This window comes from Ambystoma mexicanum, chromosome 4q, assembly GCF_040938575.1.
Source record: "Ambystoma mexicanum isolate Mex_15411 chromosome 4q, UKY_AmexF1_1, whole genome shotgun sequence".
NCBI lineage: Eukaryota > Metazoa > Chordata > Amphibia > Caudata > Ambystomatidae > Ambystoma > Ambystoma mexicanum.
In genome coordinates, this window is record NC_090928.1 from 541,589,777 (window position 1) to 541,609,870 (window position 20,094).

The window sequence follows — 20,094 nt, forward strand, 5'->3', positions numbered from 1 at the left end:
AAATGTGATGAGGAACAGGCTCATATGGTACATATGTTCTGGTCCTGTCCGGTGATTGAGCGCTTCTGGAGCGAAGTAGCGGGGAAACTAGAGGAAAAAGGGGTCACTATTGTTATAAACACAGCCTGGGCCTGCTTACGGGGGGGGGGGGGGGTTCCCCAGGTCGCAGAAACTGAAGCATGTCAACAAGCTAAAGGATTTAGCATATGTGCTCACAAAGAGGATTGCCATGGGTTGGAAGGCTTGTCATAGGCCACGAGTGGAGATGTGGTGGAATGAGTTGCAGAAGTGGGCAGAGGCAGAGACGATGGTATGGCAGGAGGCAAGTAACATAGGGGGAGAGAAGAAGAGGTGGGAACCCCGATGGCATGGAAATTGCTGGTAGCGGAACTGTTTGGAACGATGCCAGATCCGGCGTTATCCACTGGAAATCAAACCCCACCACATGGTGCGGATACAGAGTGAATAGGATTAATAGGCTCGTAAGGGGGGTGGGACAAGGGGAGCAGTGACTAAACTGTGTAATGAATAATGAGAAATGTACCATTGATATTTGCACTGCATATTTGGTTTGTATTGGTTTTGTTTGTTGAAAATGCAATAAAATTGTTAAAAAAAAAACTTTGGCCCTAAGCCTATTTGATAGGATTGCAATACTGTAGTTCCTCTTTCTAGATTGCCCTGCTTACTTACCTGTTGGTGCTGCTCAATTTCTGCCTAACTTGGTCTTTCCCTCCCTTTTAAATTACTAGAGTGCAATGTTGCTCCCACTTCATTTTTGTGAGCTTAACTCGTCTGGAAACTATTGGGAGTGGTGTAGTGTATTAAGAGTGTGATTTTTAAACTGCTTTACTTTAGTGAGATTTTATACAACTGATGTGTAAATAAATGTACATTCTTTTAATAAGAAACCTTGAGTCAGTGTGTGTTTGAATCATAGTAATTGCTGTCCTTTGTGTAACTATTGATACTGCTCACTTGCTCTTGAGATAAGTTTGGCTGCTCAGCCATCGCTACCACTTTTACTGTTTAGTACAGGCTTGTACCAAAGGTGAATTTGTACCGTCACTTGTAGTCTTGTGTGTGGTGTTCCCAAAGGGTACTGCACATAATTCTGCCTAACACATTCTTGTTTCAGAAGCCATAGTGCAGGAGAGTACCAGGGAGCCTCTGCCGCATCTGTAAAGGTGGCAACCCACTGCAAGCATTCAGGCCATTAGTTTTGCGATGCAGATTAGACTCTGAAACACATGAAAGCTTGTCAATAGGAACTTGAGACCAGCGTCGTAATTTCAAGAGAGGAGGGGGCTTATTTTTGGATAAGAATGGGGCAGGGAGAACGGAATAAGAAAGTGATCCGTCCAAAGCATAGGCAGAGGTTCAAAGGCCTGCAGGCCAACGATATTAGAGAATATTAGATCCAGTTGGTTACCCCCGGTATGCGTGGGTTCATGATTGTGAAGGGGGAAGACAATCGGCCAGCGAGGTCAGAAGACCTTGGGAGTGGGGGTTAGGGGACGACTGGAGGTGCAAGTTGAAATCGCCTAATAGTACTAAATTGGAATAGGTCATGGCGAGATCAGCAATAGTCTGAGCAAAGTCAGCCACAAACTGATTGGATCCATAGCCCGGTTGGCGGTATACAACGAGGAAGTGGACAATACATTCCAGAGATACCTGAACTTTAGTGAGAAGCAGTTTGCATGAGAGATTATGTGAGACGGATACTGATTGACAGTTATAATGCTTTGCAGCTATAAGTGCAATGCCACCACCAGCTTTATGAGGAGGTTGGTCACACCGCAGAATATCATAGCTTGCAGAAAGGATCTGCACAGTATAAGGGCCTGAAGATTCATTGAACCAAGTTTCTGTGATACAGAAATCTTCCCGGGCATGAATTTCTAAAATGTATTTAAGGTCATTGCGATGTGCGACTGCAGACCGAGCGTTGATGAAGAATGCTTTGAGCACGCAGGGTGAATCCTTAGGCTTCAGTCGAACGTGGCCCTACAGAAGCATGGCCGAGGGACGGTGAAAGCCCTCAGGTCAGATAGTGTCAAGCGTTGCTAAGTCAAGAAGAGCATTGCGTGAATAAGTAGTGTGATCATGGTGGTCTTAGCATAGACTGGCACGGATGGGCTTGCCTTAAGCGCGCCTTTGGGGCGCTGGTGGCATGCCCGCTGCGCCCGTATGCTGCACAGGCGATAACATCAGCACATAAAAAGCTGACCGGGATGAGGGAGAGGCAGTAAGTCACGCCCCCCCCCCTTGAAGCAAGAAACAGGACTAGCCGAGTTGTTGCGTCCCGAGCAGTGAATAAGAGTATAATTGACCAGAATAAAGTTAAATAAACAGCACATGTAGTCTGTAGGTGATAAAAACACACATACAATAGTAACAAAGTAAAAACAGCTGCCAACAGGCTTTAAAACAGAGTGCCCGAGTACGGACCTCCATACCTCTCTGGCCTGTCAAATTCAAGCTCAGGGGATGTACATCACATTTGCTGTTTTCAGTGTCTCAAAAGGTCCTTCATCCTTGACACTTCTGATATTACAGCACGATCTGTGCGTTAACGATCAACAAAGTAGACCCTTGTGATGTCCTTTGATGCAAAGGAACGAAGGAATTTCACCAAAAATCTTTATTCCAGAAGCAAATATTCAACCAGTAGTTGAGAGGCACCAGTCATTTGAACTGGTTGAATATTATGTGTAGCAGCACTATTAACCTGAAGTCCCTCCCTCTGAACATTAAATGTGTCAGGCAGCTCGGGGCGAAGATCCGAACCCTGAGCTCCTCTCAAAAAACAAGAGACCTCCCTTTGGCCTGGCCATAATTCACCCCGAGGGTTAGAGAGAGGAGCCCTCACAGGGGAAAAGGCCTTTAGCATTAAGGTACCTTATGCCCAATTGTGGCATTAACCGACTGCCCAAAGTCTCGGCCATAGTCAACATCATTTGCCACGTTAGGAAGTGCTACGACATTAGACCCTGTTGCTCCCGACAATAACAGACTTGACTCTACCAAAAAGACATCCTTATAGAGACTTTGAGCTGGGCTAGTTACAGAAGAAACCATAGCAACACTTGCTACACAATTTGGGGGCAAACAGGTTACATTGTTTTTTGGTACCTGCCATATCCAAGGAGGTAATCCCTATCCCCCAGCGGGGCCCCTTCTAAAGGACTCAAACCCGTAGCCATTACATGTGGGGCAAAAAAGGAGCTCGGACCAGGCTGTAAGACACCCATTTCTTCATTACTCAAAGCAGACATGAACCGTGGCCGAATTAAAGTTACATTGAGTTTCTCTGCTAGAATGTCCCACATCTGCAGAAACCGATATCTTATTTCTAGGAGGACTGCATGCAGTGTCCAAGTAAGTTTCTGTGTGTGGAATACAGCTGGTGTTATGAGAGATTATCAATGAGTTGAGGCCCGTTCCTTATGAATTCCGGTGTTTTACTGTTGATAGCAGCTACCGATGGTCGTCTAAAAACTGATCTCAAAAACGTTCTAGAGGATTGGCGGGAAGTTTTTTGTCCCCCCCACACCCCCTTAATTTTCAGACACAGTCATTTTAACACAATGCTTCTTAGATGATCGTTTCTGTGTTATTTGAGCCCCAGTAAGCGGAGATGTAGGCTGGTTTTGCGAAAAAGCTCATCAGTCACTAGAGGCAGACTGGGAGAAATGCAAAGGAGAGGGCAGCCTCACAGCCTCTGCACTTGGTTGTTGAAAATCCACATCACTAAACAGGGCTCTGCCACTGATGCCAAGACAATAGAGCCCTCTCCCACAGTTTGCACTCCTCTTTCTGTCAAAACACCACTGGAGTAATGAAGCAAATCGTGATTGGCCTGAATGCCTGCCGAGAACCTTTGTGGGGCCAAAGGGCAGACCGTCATATGGGGGTCATTTTGCTTAAAGTGGGACGCTAAAAATTCTTTTAACTTGTTCTGTTATCCAACATTGTAAAACTTAAAGAGCAAAGACTCCAGGAGTGTTCATTAAGATTTCACCTCTACTTTTAAACCTTCATTCAAAGAGACTAAAATGTTCAGCACTTGATTTATTCTTCAAGAACAGGATGAAGGTTTCTCGTTTCAACTTCCGAAATATTAACCGCTGCCTGTCGCAATTCAGCCATTAAAATGTCTTGTTGGAAGAGAAAACAACTGGTTTCGTGGACTGTAATTTCAGCAAGATCCGGGTAAGCCTTTGACCTTGCTTAGTTGCCTTCATCTGCATACTGGTATGGTCCAATTCCCAGCTAAGGTTGCTAACGTCAGTGTGAGATGGGGAGTGCCCATTCACACACTGATTCGGGGTGGGCCCCTCTACCCAGGATTGCCCTTGGATCCTGGACCCGGACCGGGACCCCAGTAGGGAATTAAAATAAGTGGTTATCTTTCCGCTGTCTTTCCCACCATGTCCATTACAATTAGCCGACCCCCTTGAGAGCAAAGATCTCTGGAACGAGGGTCAGGAGTTAAGACTTTGCCTGGCTGGAGATTCGTCACCTGGTGAGAGGGGAAGGTGAAGCTCCAACGCCAGTTAAAGTATTTCAGTATCAGATACCGCACAATTCGAGATGATGGCTGTGGACATCTAGGGGAAACCTTCACCCCACTTCTAAGATTATTCGTACAGTATTCAAAGGAACAGGACACAGAGCTAGATGGCAGTGAGGCTAAGCCCAAAGGGTCAGCGGTAGGCGCAGTGAAAGCAAGTGGCACTAATGAGAGGGTAAATCCAACAAAACTGAAAACCAGTGTTTACACACACTATGTTGCCACATTAGGCCACTACGTACACTGTTAACTACTGTTAGAGTACTCCACTGTCAATGTCCAATAATCCCAACCTCTCCCACCGAACTGCCGCTCTGTCGTTGCACACTCCGCAATGTGTGTGATTAAAAACAGTCACTGTGCTCCTCCTCCAAGAAAATGATGGACACCAAAGAAAGACTCCACAAACGCTCCGTAGGCAATCTGGACCTGCTGCACAGTCATTGCAAATACTGCACACTACACACGAGAGATAATATAGTGAGACGGTCAGAATGGTTGACAGTATCGCAGGAAGCAGAGAGGTCGAGAATAAGAATAGATGAAAGGCTTGCATGTCGAGCGAAAGAGATGAAGTTGCTAACGTTGACGAGATGTAGAATGCGCAGGTCATAAACCTGATTGAAGAGGGTCCCAGATGTTGCGACTATCGAGGAACTCTGAGTCAATTGAATACCACTTGCTCTAGGATTTTGAAATCTCTTCTTAGAATCTGTTACTTTCCTCCCCTCTCGGTCTATTCTCTTTTCGAAACATAGAATTGTTTCACGGCTCAGCGTGCACCATCAAGTATGAGCAATCCCTATTTATTTTTCAGATAAAGTAGATGGTTATGATTTAATTTATTCAAGGTGTTGATAAAAAAAAATCATTTCATGAACAACTTACTTCAGGTCTCAACCCTTTTCAAAGCACTACAACAAGAAACAATATTTACTATCCTCAAATGTGAAATTTCTGTAAAAAGCAGAATTCAAACAAGTTAAATCAAGAAATAACATTTTAAACTCTAGACATGCTCACCTTACATCAGATGAAGTATTGAGGGATGAACCCTGTTTGAATGACAATAACTATAGGGTAGAATTCGAATTTTGAAAAAAGAAATAGGTCATTAACATTCATGCGTACTTTATGACAGTACCTACTTCATCCCAGCTTCATACCATTGTACATTGTAAATGTGATTAACCCAGTCACTGCTACATATGGCACACAATCAAATGTCCTGTGCACGATTTACAAGTCACCGAGAAAGACTTGTTTAAAACTTCACTATTTAATTGCACACAATAAGTAATGGCTCTGTACCAAAAGACAATCCTTCAAATGTAATGGAATATTTAGTAATTAGCGATAACAATGTGTCATGTACATATAACAATCAAGAAAGCTGAAAAAATCTGTCCAGGGAAGACTATTTAAAGAAATCTAGCTATGTAATGTCTGTTGAACATTATCATCAACAAAATAATGACCATTCATTAAGTCCTAAAGAGGACAACGAATCACAAGTGTGTATCCAATATGCCTGACAGTTCCTGAGCCTCAATATGCTCTCTCTCACAATGCCTTGAAAGTATATGTGTCCTATCGTATGTCCTTTGTGATGATTCCAGTGGAATCATCGCTGATTTCCCATAGGTGATGTCCTCCTGTGTGGCCAGGAGATGGCAGCCGCCACCGGATCCTGACCCTGGAGGCGGCTATATGATGGAGGATCACATAGGAGGAGACAACTACAGGGGGAGGTGGTGAGATGAGGTGCTCGCCCCTTTCCCCTGAGGAAGACACTATAATACCCAAGTCCTTAAGGGCTTGTCACCTAAACGTTCCACCCCACAGTAAAACTCAGAAGACCTTTCCTCGAAATCACTGAATCATAGATGGGGGCTTGACTAAACACTCAAAACTCATACATAAAATCTTCTGTTTTTTATGTGTCTTTATGTGATACTTTTGAACAACCACATTCAAGCAATCCAGTAACATATATGGACTTCAACTACCATAAACTGTCAGGTACGAAGAGGATGAAGGAGTTTATGCAAACCAAGAGAAGCCTAAAGTGCAGGCTAGTTGTTTTACTGGACCTGAAGAGAGCGAGATATTTACAAATGGCAGAAGCAGTGCGGGGAGGGCTGTGCAGGGGAGGACGAGGAACGCCGGTGCTGGGTCTCCTGACCACGAGGTGTCCGGATCGGTGTGGCCAGACAGAAAGGGAGGCACGGTGGAAGGAAAGTCATGGAGAGGCTGGAGGCCGCACAGAAACTCTGCACAAGCAAACAGCGCTCCTGGGTACAGGACAGCAAGTGGGTAATCGCAGACACGCTGACAGAATGTCAGCACATTCCCAGCAGTAAAGGGACAACACAGTGGAAGCAGGAGCAAGTTCGGGGATGCAAAGACCACCCGGTGAGTCTGCCTAGAGCAGCAGGGAAATCTGGGACATTCCAAAGCAGATGCCAGCAAATGTTTGAATTACACGAAGTTGCAAATGACAGAAAGGCACAAAACTTTGTTTGAATGCAGTCCAGGCAAAGTACAAGCTCAAACCCCAACATGAAGAACATTTGAAAACCAACAAGACAAAGTGTAGCAACAAACCCCAATCAAATACAAATGCCAATGTGGGGGAAAGCTGAAGTGTTCCCATAGGCAAAGATACCGGGCACCTCAGGGTATATGTTACTGTGGTAGAGTGAAAAGAACAGTAAATCAAATAAAAAGTCCTGGCAGGGGAGTACAGGAGGGAAGATGCATGGCAGGGGATCCGAAACCCCCATAGATTGATTCCTGGCAGGGAAGTGCACCAGGCCAACCACAAAAGTTATAAGTATAAAGATTCTGGCATTTTTGGGAATATACCTGACAGGGGAGTATACCAGGAGATTTGAGAAACCCATGAAAGTCGTCCTAGCAGGCAGGAATACCAGGCACCTGAAGTTATATAAATATTTTGACATTGTGGGAAGATTACTGGCAGGAGAGTAAACCAGGATATCAGCAAAAGTTGCAAGAAGAGCTTAAGAAAGGCTTATGTAATGTATGGTTTGAGCAAGAACTTTGAGTCCAGTACAAAGACACAAAGGAACTGGTGGATAGAGAGACACTTTTTGACATCCTACCTAGGAATCCAGGGGAAGGGAACCACCCTCCGGATCTATGGGTCTTTCCTTGGAAACTATTTTTGTTCAAAGTTATCTTTATATTTTGGTTGTGCACACTATTTGCAAGCCAACGGTATTTCCTTGCACCCTTTTGTTGTTTTATTTCTAAAGTGAGGATCAGCTTAGAATGTTTTTGGACACAAGGACAAATTGTAAGTCACTGACTACTTGACACAAACAGATCTTTTATTTTTAGTGTTCTAAGTAGGGAAATTCTTCTTTAATAAATAGGGCTAGAGGGATGTTTTCCAACCCATTTCTGTTTAATAAAATGGGTGACTTTGAGAATAACATATATTTGTGTCCGCCTCTCATTTCTGATCCCTCACACATTCCTCATGAGCATTTCTACTTTGACATTAACTAATATTGTTGGTACATAAATCAGTTTTCTGTCCGACATGTACAACAGCAAGGGCATTTTAATCAATAACTATTAATCCGAGAGGCGTGATAAAATCCCTACAGAAAAACATTCCCTGCCTTTGCCCACCCCAGAGGTTGTGTGGTGCAGAATATTATCACTTCTAGGGGTATTACTGTAACACAAGCATGAAAACAAGGAAATGACCCTTTTTTAGTATGACCAAATGGGTCTTAGTGTCCAAAGGAGAAATGTTATCTGCTTGTACTAGTAAATTAAAGATGCTAGACATTTTCTTACAGCAAATCACAGGTTTTCCTTTCATTAGTGTCATTCATTTTGGATTCAGGGGGCCAATGCACCCATGGTAAGAACATAATTTAAGTGTGTAATCTGTGTTTTAGAATCAGGGTCTTTGAGTAGCACTTCCAATATTATGTGTACTCAGAATAATTACTAAAAGTATATCAAATTCATGGTATCCTCTTGTCAAGAAATATCGCACCTATGCTGCTTGTGTTAAACCATTATCTGTGTAGTCTCTTGGCAAATTATTTCAGTATGGTAAGCTTTCTAGGATTGCTCTTGGGTGTACTGATGAAGCTACTAAAAAACGAATTCCAGGCTGCAGGTTTCACAACTGCATTTTTTTGGCCCCATTCCAAAAATGTGGAATGGATCATAAGCAATTGTTCAAAAAAACAGGTTAAGCTTTGCAGATAGTTTTGCCATATCATACAAACATCTACATACAGGCCCAAAAAGCAACAGATCTTGGCAAACTATGCAGCACCATCAGCGCAAATAATGGTGAATGGGGTCCTCACAGACTCGGTTCGATTACGGCGGGGTACGAGGCAAGGATGCCCGCTATTCTCATTACTTTTTGCCGTGACCATGGAGCTGCTGGCCACTTGCATACTTAACAATGACATCTCGGGCATCAGGTTTGCGGGCTCACAACACAAAGTGAACCTTTTTCGCAGATGATATAATTCTGTCGGTGTCTGACCGCCCCCACGCATTGTTACGTGCCACAGAGCGAGAGCTGGCCATTTCAGCCTATCTGGCTTTAAGATCAATGAGGGTAAATCAGAGATCCTTGGCCTCAATGTCCCCCCAGATTCAGAAATGAGTTGGAGCACACAGACCCATATAACTCGGCCACTAAAACAATAAAATATCACATGACAATTTGCTGACCTGTTCAGTGCCAATTATCCCCCCCCCCCTTAGTTCGGGAGATTAAGAAAGACCTACATAAACGGAACCAGTTACGCCTCATGGTTTTGGAAAATGTTGGTAATTAAAACAAATGTTTGCCCAGATTTCTCTCTTCCAGACAGTGTTTAATCATAATCCCAAACCGGTCATAGTAAATTGGGAATCAGTGTTGATACATTTCCTGTAAGCGAGACGGACTCCCAGACTAAACCGACAAACACTGTATGCTCCAAGGGAATGGGCTGGGCTAGCATTTCCCAAGCTTTGGAATTTATAGGGCCCACCAGATACGACTGCACATTGATTGGGTACAGGAAGACTAATAAGAAATGGGTGGAAATGGAGTAGGAAGTGGCAGGGCGTCAATTGTGGATGTAGCTATGGATACCTCGCCATGTAAGGGCCCCAAGCCTTTACATCAAACCCCCAAACCGAAGCTTACCTAGAAGTTTGGGACGGACTAACAAAAATGTGTGCCTTCCCATTCCCCTCCCTCTTCACACCATTTGTACACAACAGACTTCTTGCCGGGAAATGGGGATAAGGGATACGTAGGCTGGTTATCAAAGGGGAAACGCAAGATGGGAGACATTCTCCAATGCAAAGAGTTTTAAAGGAGTTTTGAAGGAGGGTAAGCGTGGATGGGGTGGAGGGTTGGGTGGGAGTGAATAGGTAAGGCTGTTCCAGGACACCTGAAACTATCTCGAGGCACGGTATGAAGCAAACCACAGGAGGGCCTCATCTCTGATGCAAAGGAGAGATAATGTAGAGAGAAGGTCAGAATGGTTGACAGTATCTAAGGCAGCAGAGAGGTCAAGAGGAATAAGATCATATGAAAGGCTTGCATGCCAAGCAGAAGAGATGAAGTTGCTAACATTGACAAGAGCTGTCTTGGTAGAATACAGAGGTCAGGAGCCAGATTGAAGAGGGTCCCAGAGGTTGTGATCATCAAGCACATCAGTGAGTCCATTGAATAACTCTTGCTCAAGAATTTTAGAATAGTGTGGTAGAAGAGACACAGGGCAAAAGTTGGCAGGACAGTTAGGATCTAGACAAGGTTTCTTAAGGAGAGGGATGACAGTAGCTGTCTTATAGGATGAGGGAAAGTGACATTGTCAAGAGAGGAATTTAAAGGGGAAGTAAGATGTGGAGCAACACTGGGAGCTTTGTGCATCACAATGTGCGGGGACTGATCTGAGAAATAGGTACGCACTGGGGGTAGATGCAAGAAGAAGAAGAAGCGTAATGGAAGTTAAGGTTGGAGAAGGTTTTGTGAATAGAAAGTAGTAGAGCGAGAAGAGGTGGCGTCGAGGAGAAGAGATGATAGGGATGGGGAGAGAGTTCAGATGGTTCTTAGCGGAGGAGAGTGTAGAGAAAAGGGAAAGGAAGAGCTAGCATGACAAATGCATGGTCAGTGTGCAGACGAGAAGAAGCAATTAAGGGTACTTGGAGACAAGTAGCAGGACAGCACAGCAAAGCAAAGGCTCATAGGCAAAGAGGCTGGTCTTCACCCTTCACTGTTCTGCCCTGAAATGGTATGCCGCTGGTTGTTTGGGTGCCCCTAGGGATGTTCAGAAGGGATGACACAGGCCCTTGTCACCTGATCATCTAGTTCATCAGTGGTTGGTCTCCGATATTGTCCCTGGTGTTGCTGGGATGAGGCCATTTCCTCTTCATTGATGTTCCCAGAGGTGCCTCTTGTGGCCTTCAGCTGGAAATAGGGCTGGCCCAAGAGTAAATGATTTCACATGAAAATAAATCATATTTGAACATTGTATGAGGAATACTTTGGTGTTCCTAACACTCATTACATGGATGGTGTGCACAGATTGTGTGGTTAAGTGGTTAACATATTTGTCGGCCGACACCAAGAGGGCAAATTCAGAATAATCAGTCTCAATGGTCCCCACCACCTAAGTACATCTTGAGGAATTTTGGAGTACACTCTTAAAACAACCTGACGAAAACGGAATTTGTGCCTCTTGGCAAACCAGATCAATAATCATTCATTCAATCATGGATTTCTGGCCTGAATCTCCATTTGTTTGAACCGAAAATAGCCAATTATGCCCAATCAGACCCACATCAGCAAAAACGCCACAAAGCCTGGTTTCAATTAACACTCCTGTACAAAATCAATAGTTCACTGCATGCCTCTGAATAGAGGGCCACAACTCATGCCCTAGTATTACCATATTTCGATGGGATGTTAGGGCTAATGGGTAGAAACTCGCTCATTGCGTAGCTCCACCTCAGCCTTTGTGGCACAAAACAGTGCACCAAAGAGCCAAACTAATTACCAAAATCAGAAAATTTGATTAAAATCCTCCCCGCTCCAAGTAAGTGTCATTGGCCACCAATACCAGCCCAGATCATACTTGTGTTTTTTCAAGCACTGCCTAACAGCAGAAATGTTTGCCATTTCAGAGGCAAGCTCCATTCCAGGAACGGCGGCATTGCAATGATGGAAATGAATAAAGGCCAGAAAAAGAAAAAGGCCTTCTGTTACCCAAATAACATCATACTGTACTTCGGTCTGACTGACTCTTGCAGTTCAGGAAATTCCATTCAAGAATTTCTCACAAAGTAGCCCGTAAAACACAAAATTAAGATGAAACTCCTCACATTACCTAGCGAATCTACCTTCAACAATTTTTAGAACTCACACAAACTTGTACCACATTCTCTTGCATAGTAGCTACGTACAGAATACAGAAATATACACTGAAAGACAAAGAATAAAAAAGCTATGAAACCAAACTGCTTCAGCTCCTGGTCACCTAATTGTTACTGCAGATAATTCTAACGCTTCAGACCTGTTAGGTAACTGAGAAGTGTAATTTGACTAAACCAGAAATCAAGCCGTCGGACCATGCTGTATCTTGCAAACAATAAGCTCTGTATACAAGATGTGGGCACTGATAGTACACAGTCCAGTGCTTTTGAGAACAATAAAAATGAGTCTGATTTGCCAGATTAGACAAAACCCTTACTAACCTTCAATAAATCAGTAACACTTGGGCAGGTCAAGTGAGACTAGGTACAAAAGACCACCATTTGTCTTATCAGGGAAGGGATATTTCAAATCTGCTTTTCTCCACAAGGGGAACACTTAGTGAAGGCCAGGATGCTCTAATTTGACAAACATGGCTAAAACTGTTGTCAGAAAGGCCTTTTGTCAGTACTGGCATGCTTGTGTCACAAGTCTAAGGCTAAAGCAAACTAGAATTTACGCAAATTGTCACATTAAGTAGCATCCTTATATTAAACAAATGCTGCACACAGAAATCACTAAAATGGAAGCAAGCTCCAAGGAGGTGATAAATTGCCATAAAACTCAGTAATATCACACATTCAATTAAATAGTAACAAAGAAAAACTCTCCAGGAGATTGAAGAATCGAAGAGTATTTTTTCCAGAAGTTGGCATTGTCAAAGCACAGCACTGAATTCCAGTTTAGTCTACACAGGGAAAGACTGGAGGATTCAGCTAAGCACAGGGGCTTGCTGGTGAGAGTGAAGTTGCAGCAGCATTGTATGGTGAAAATAAATCTAAAGCAGTATACAAATGTCATGTTCTAAAGTATTAGTTGAAAATGTGAAGGATCGGAAAACGAATTAGGCAGTTACCATTTAAATCATGGCACAGTGGGCCCAAAGATCATTCTAACTCAACCCATCACCCATGGCAAGAGCAAGAGAGTTTCGAGTTTGCTTGAAAGCACAAGCTTAATGCTATGGATCCAAGTGCTTCTCGCCTGCAGGACAATAGCCTTGAACTACCATTGCCCAGATTTAAGTACTTTTCTAGGCATTATTCCTCATCTTTTCATTAAAGCTTTGCCAAGCATTTATAAATCAGGATGTAGCTCAAGCACTCGTCATACCAATGACAATTACGTACTATACAGCACACTGTTAAAAGATGAGGGTTTGGCATGAAATTAAGGTGTACAACAAAAAAACTGTGCAAATGACTCATGTTAACGGCCCATTCCATACATCTGACGCAAAACGGACATATCCAAGGCTGTTTTATGTACCTGTCTACATCTAAACTTCAAGACCAGAAACGTAGAAAAAGTTAAGTGAAATATATCCTTGCGGACACAAGGGAATCGCTCAAAATAATTCTTGTTTTACTTCCTTCATCTTCACCATTTAGGATTCAATTCCATATCCATTTATTTTGCTCAACACCAAATAAAAATAAGCCCACAGACCTAGAATTTAAAAGTTGTGCATTCAAGTATACTGTAGACAAATAGCTCAGCTAAAAAAAATTAAAGAAAATCTTGCACTGTACGATTACCTGCTGTTCAGATGATGTACGCTGCTTGAGTATCTCGTGGCTTACAGAGCCTTTTTTGGGTTGTATCCTGCTAGGAGGAGGAGGCGGAATAACACCAGAGTAGGCGGACTGGCTGTCAGAATCCGAGGAATACATGGCTCCATGTCTAGACTCCTGGTCATTCTTTGACACTACAAATCTGGGCAAAGGGAGGTCCTTTACTGTTAAAATAATAAGTGCAAAAATGACTAATACAATTAAGGACAATGCTGCATTCAGTAATTAGATAAATTACATATGTGATTCTATACATTTCTACTAGCCAACAGAACAAGTTAACTTATATTTCTATCCATGCATGTATCGTCTTTGCAAAGAAATTACAAACAAAAAGGATAGATTAGTTACCAGATGTAATCTCAATGCAGAACAAACTTTATCTTGGTTAAAGGCTAAAAAAGGGTCTCCAAACTGCTCTGAATTTGAATTGTGTTTCAAATAAAGTTGAAGAAATAGCGTCCACTGCCATTAATATTGGAGATGTTTTCTTTTTTTAGCACCTTCAACCCACTGATATTAATTGGACCCCATCATATCGGCTATGCATTTTAACTTTTGGGACGATTAAGGTCTTTTAGATTCTCTCACTTCACGAAACCCAATTTGTGAGTCACTGGGTAGCCCCTTTGGTTACCAAGTGTAGGGAGAACTCTCCTATTCACTTCCTACTTTACATTTTGATGGCAGGACAAGCCTAAGTGGGGTGATGCAGTAATACTTGCCACATTTTTTTAAAAAATCTTTAAGTTACCTTACTTAATTCTTATTGAACCATAAAAACAAGGACGGGACAGCAAAAATGTAACCAAGTGCAGGGGCGCAGTCTGGCTACATTAAAGAAAAGGCAAGAGGTACAGCACCCGAACCCGTCCCATAAATTGCACCAAGACCACACAAGTTCTTTCAGCCCCAGAACCTCATGTGAGACAGAAATAATATTAAGAGGGAGAAATAAAAAGGGTGGACTAGACACAGCAACATTAAGACATGGGGACACAAGACAACAAAGGTCATTGTCTTGTTAAAACATAAATATTAAGTACTCCAGATCACATTACATTTGTCGAGATCATGCAATTTAGCAGATAGCATATTTTCCCTTGCTGAGAGTCAGAAAGTCATAGGAGTTAAATGGGTTTTTTCCAATGTCTCTGTGCTAGGACCAATGCACAAAAACACCAAAGGTGGCGCTTTAGGTCATGCTGAAATTACGTAGAAGTACTAACACCGGGCGGACAGTGGGCCCTAAGACAGGTTGCTTTCAGAGATTAGCTCAGAGAGTAAAAACATCCAACCAAAAACTACTCATCTGGCTGCAGGATCAGAACATAGGAAAACTCTGCAGGCTAAAGCAAGATTCAGCTTTGCACTGTGCAGTCATGAGCAGACTGGGTGACCAATGCTCAGACTTCCTGGCCCAGTTCTTCCAACGTTGAGGTATACAGGTTTGTCATGTGGGTCTAGTGCCCCATCCCTACAACATTTTGCACTAAGAGGTTGACGGAGACAGGAATGTATGGGAGCAACTAGTATAAGACTATGCACAGAGGATAACTCTTACAACCTACCATAGAGTACAGCATAACATTGGGAGAACCAGGACAGTCGAACCGCAAATAGAAGGCAAGAAAGATTTCAATGACAGACCAGTTGCCCTGAGTTAAAGGAAGTTCCTACGGGAAGACTTCAAGCCCTTCCGGTAGGCCATTTACAGAAAGATCCTGCTAATGAGCTACAACAGGACCTTAAAGGAGGTTGATTGCGGATGCCCCCCCAAAGTGTGTACTGGAGACCCGTGGAAGGACCGGAATATTGTCGTCGACGTCCCAGTGGAACTGGGACCACTGGTTTCTAAGGTCCTACTATAGTGACTTTGCACAGTCTTGCTTTTGGATTATGATGCAGGATGCCCCGAGTCCCAACATTCTCCAGAAAACCTGCGCCAGGCATCCCCCTTTTGCCTAGAAGAGAGCCAACGTGGACTGAATGCTTGTCACTGACGGCAGGAAAGTCATGCTTCCCTTCCCATCCTGAACTGCCCGTTTAAAGTAAGCATTTCGAAGGGGTCTTTATTAGGTTTATGGATTAACCTAAATTATGGAGAAGACTGCACATCATCCCTAGTTCTGGTAAAGCCCGCTCTTCGGATCAGCTCTTAGGAGCCAATCATCGAGATAGGAAAAACATGTACCATCTTCCTGTCACTATCACCACAATGACCTTTGTGAATACCCTCAAGGCTGAAGCGGAGCACTGCAAACTGGTAGTGCGTTCTTATCACCACAACATGAAGATATTTCTGATGGTTTCGGTGGGCAGGGACATGAAAGTCCCATGAAAATCCTGCAAATCAAGACACAGGCCAGTCCTGACGTTGCAAGCTTTTCAGCACTAAGGCAAAGGTGACAATCCTGAATCAAGTTTTTCAGAGGAGCTTGCAGTGTCTCCGGTTTAAAATGTTCCATCCTCCTTTGGAACTAGGAAGTAGTGAATATCATTTCCCAACTTACTCCAACAGTAAAAACTACACCTCTCCCTTCAGCAAATGCAGAAATATATTTCTTGCAATATGAGTAGTTCCGGAAGAGGAAAGATAAGGTGGGGGCGGGGGGGGGGGGCTTGGGGCTGGCAAGACAGACATGCAGTAACGGTCTATCTACTGAGGGACCCATCTGTCGATTGTAATGTACTGCCATGCCTCCTTGAAGAGTTGAATTTCCTCCAGGAGGCTCCTGATGTCAAAAGGTGAAAAATATGTTGCTGCTTGCAGTCCACAGTGAACGGTTGCAGCCGCCTGTTTATTTGCCGCTCTACCACTGGGAGATCGGAATTAATGCCCCCTTTGTTCGGGCTGCTGGCAATGCAAAGTATTTCTCCCTTTAGTTGGAAAAGATTCTGCCAAAAGCAGTAAACTGGATTGATGCGGAAAGACCTAACAAACGACCTAGCTGCTTGACACAAGTCTTTCATTTTTTTGAAAAATGTAGTCCGAATCCATTCCAAAAAGATCACAGCAGTCAAACTGCATGTTTAAAAGCTTGTTTTGCACATCCTGTGTTAAAGTGGCTGTGTGCGTCCAGGAGCGTGAATGGCCGCAGCTGTGCCCAGGGAACTCTTGGGTCCAGACCCCACCTCTATGACGTTTTTGCACAATACCCTTTCCGCCTTGCACCAGCTGCATGCATGGCCCCCGAAATTCAGGTGGTAAATGCATATCTGCAGATTCAACTGCTTCCCACAGAGTGGCTGCACCTAGAGTGCACAAAGCATTTTTTGTTCTCAGGGCCAGGTTTACTGAGGCAAATACTCTGCAACCCAAGCACCCAGCTTGTGAGATTTCCGGTCATAGAGAACCAAAGGGAAATCAGTAACAGTCTGAATAATAAGACTGTCTGCTGATGGATGAAGCAACACACTCAGGGTCTACCACGCAGATCTATGCTACTGTGCAATTTCTTTTTCTATGATGGGATTAGAGGCAGGTTTATTCCGTGCTGGATAAAATTGGTCTGCCTAGGCTTCATTGAAGGGAAAGATCGGCACCTTGGAGCTATCAGTCGGAGGACGTCTGATAGCATGGACACCTAACTCCTATGACGTGGTTATTACATTCAAAGCATCAATAGCTTTGGGCATCACTGCTCTATAGGAGTAAAAATTAGATTCTAAAGCTGTAGCTGGGTCTTGTGCAGGCTCATTCAGGAGAGGTGTCTAAGACACTAACCACCTGAATATTTTTTTGTTTTGTTCAACCAAGTCTTTATTAGCAAATTTTCAAAACAAACTCACACAATGCATTGCGCTCATTGCAAAGAAAACAGTTACCCAACAGTAGTGTATGTATCCATCCAACATTATCTACCAACTCCTGCAATCTGCCATCTCCATCACTTCAAGTATATATAATGTCCCCCCGACCCCCCAATAAAGGTCTAGGTCAAATATAACAATTTACAACCTCCATCAGCATTCTGTCATGCACTTACTCTTCTTCCAGAAGAATGCCCAGCAAGTGCAACCTCGCTGCAATCTACAGCCCGTTTGCATCTTTCAGAGCATACTCTATGAAGGGTGCCCAAACTTTCCCGAACCGTGCAAAGTGGCCATGTATGATTACTGTCACTTTCTCCATACAGATGAGATCCCATAATGCATAGTACCATTGTACAATGGAGGGCATCTCCCTCTTCCGCCACATCCTCGCAACACATTTCTTAGCCCGCAACAGGTTTGCATAGAGCACCCCCATATTCCCCTAAACGCAACCTCTCCCATCGCATGGATGTTCGGCAGCAACAGAGCTATATCAAAGGTAATGCCATTTCCAAGAATCTCCCCAACCCTTGATTTCACCTCCTGCTAGAAGTGTTTCAGCTGTGGACATCCCCACCAAACATGCTTCACCGTCCACTCCTCCCCACAATCTCGCCAGCATGGCAGGGGGTTGGAATTTCTCATTGTACTCAACTTCTGTGGGGTGTAGTGCCAAATGTGCAAGAGTCTGTATTGCAGTTCCTGGTTTTGTGCTGATGTAAACGGCCCAAATACCCCACGGGTTGCCCAATCCCACTGTCAGAAAATTGCCCGTCTGCATCTACTTCCCACTTGCCCTTTATCTGCAGCAGCCCTTGATCTACCACCCAGATTAAGATTTTGTATAGAGTTGAAATCGCTGTTGATCATACTGTGATTGCCCTTTCCCACTCTTAACTCTCAATTTGCCTCTTCCCTCATAGCGGTTGTGCTTGCCCATTGTTTTAGCTGCTGGAACGCAAATAGATCTCCCTTAGTTACCCAAAATTCCATGGAGCATTCTTCAAAGGTCTTGATACATCAGCGTCATCATTCCAAAAGCTTCCTCAACCCCCCTCTAACCATTTTGAAAATGTGTGATGCTCAATATCTGGGGGGAAGGCTGGATTCCTAAATATAGGTGTTCTCGGCGATGGCCACAGTGCCAAGTTATACCGTCTGTTCACCCTATGCCAAGTCTCTAGCATACATCTTGTGATGGGTGTGGAGATTGATTTCTAAACTCTGACCTGGTGGGCAGAAGTTTAGGAGGCCACCCTGCTTGAGTGGAACAGGTGATTCTATTGGACAAAGCAGAACCATCTACGGTAGCTTGGCAGTCAGTCAACACCAAGTCTCAGGAGGGGTGAGAGTGATTGGAAGGCCACTATGAGCGCACACAGTAAAACTCCACAGAATACGCTTAGCCAAGTGTATATAAAAAATACATATACATTTATTATAGGCCTTAATAATTAAACACAAATACACCAAAGTAATATCAAACAGTTACCACACACACACACCTTTCACCATTTACCATATATACAAATATGTTTCGTCCAATGTGGTAAAGGGAAAAACACAACCACAACCTTCAAAAGAAGGGTACGTTAACACAAATATAGCATTAGGCAGTTCTTCAGCGTCGATCCCCAACTTAAGCAAACCAGCCCTACGAAGTGGGGAGCCTTATGCTCAAAGGTACAGTAGTACATTGAAAACACACGGTCGTGCCTTCTGAGCAAAAGCGGGTCCTCTTCAGGGAGCTGTAGCAGTTCAGGAAAGGGCTTGAGGTGATTAAGCACAGTGTCCTACTATTCGAGGAGGGTCTACCCTTGCAGGCAGAGTGACCTTTGAGTTTAGGGAATAGCTAGGCAGGACATGCTAGCCCAGCTAAGGTGAGTATCTTTTCAGGGATTCTCGTGCATAAAGAACAATGGCTGTGCCAGGGGGCCACCTGTAAGGGATTCAAGTACTCACTGACCCTCGACACAGTCCGGGACAAACTTTGCCAGTCTAGCCCAGATAGCTTGTAGGTACAACCCCTGCAGTTAAAAGTCGCTCCGACTTTCAGCGGCTGTGAGACGGGACGAATGTGCATGGGGTTACAGTAGCCTTTTCTCAGCTCTCGAAGAAAAGAGAGCAGTTCCAGTGCAGCACGCTTCAGGGCACAGGTGGTGGGGGGAGGTATGCAAGGCTCCTACAACGACCGTCGCCACAGCAGGGTGACACGAGTACCGCAAATGCTTGCGGCATGGCACACTCTCGTAAATCGCAGCCCAGAGGAGCTAGGACTACGAAATCTAGTGGGAGAGGGCCCAGGACCACAAGCTGGCAATTCCTTAAGTCTTGAGTGTCAACTCGGGTATGGTGGCACTCCTAGGCAATACCCTGGGTTCGAGCTTGTCAGTTCACTGGATGGCCCAGGAACACTTCCGGAGAGGTGGCTCTATTGGAGGGTAATCAAAAGATGGAGAGTAGTTCTTCCCACTACTCCAAAGGGTTGAAGCGCCCTTGCAGACCTTCAGTGATCGATGCAAAGACTGGGGTCCAACGGGACAACAGAAGGCTCAGCATGCCAAACCTTCCAGCACGTCTCCAGAGGTTCCACG

General features: G+C 44.1%; 1 protein-coding gene across 6 annotated transcripts in view; it reads right to left on the minus strand.

Moving 5' to 3' along the window:
* The window catches only part of REPS1 (RALBP1 associated Eps domain containing 1), a 2,155,944-nt gene that overhangs the window by 1,844,990 nt on the left and 290,860 nt on the right, over positions 1-20,094 (minus strand). For 4 of the 6 annotated variants that reach the window (XM_069608106.1, XM_069608108.1, XM_069608105.1 and 1 more), the window contains exon 3: positions 13,649-13,848. In XM_069608106.1, the coding sequence (XP_069464207.1) occupies positions 13,649-13,848 (200 nt within the window). The remainder of the gene's footprint in view (positions 1-13,648; positions 13,849-20,094) is intronic. The other 2 variants (XM_069608110.1, XM_069608109.1) reach the window with 1 other exon arrangement.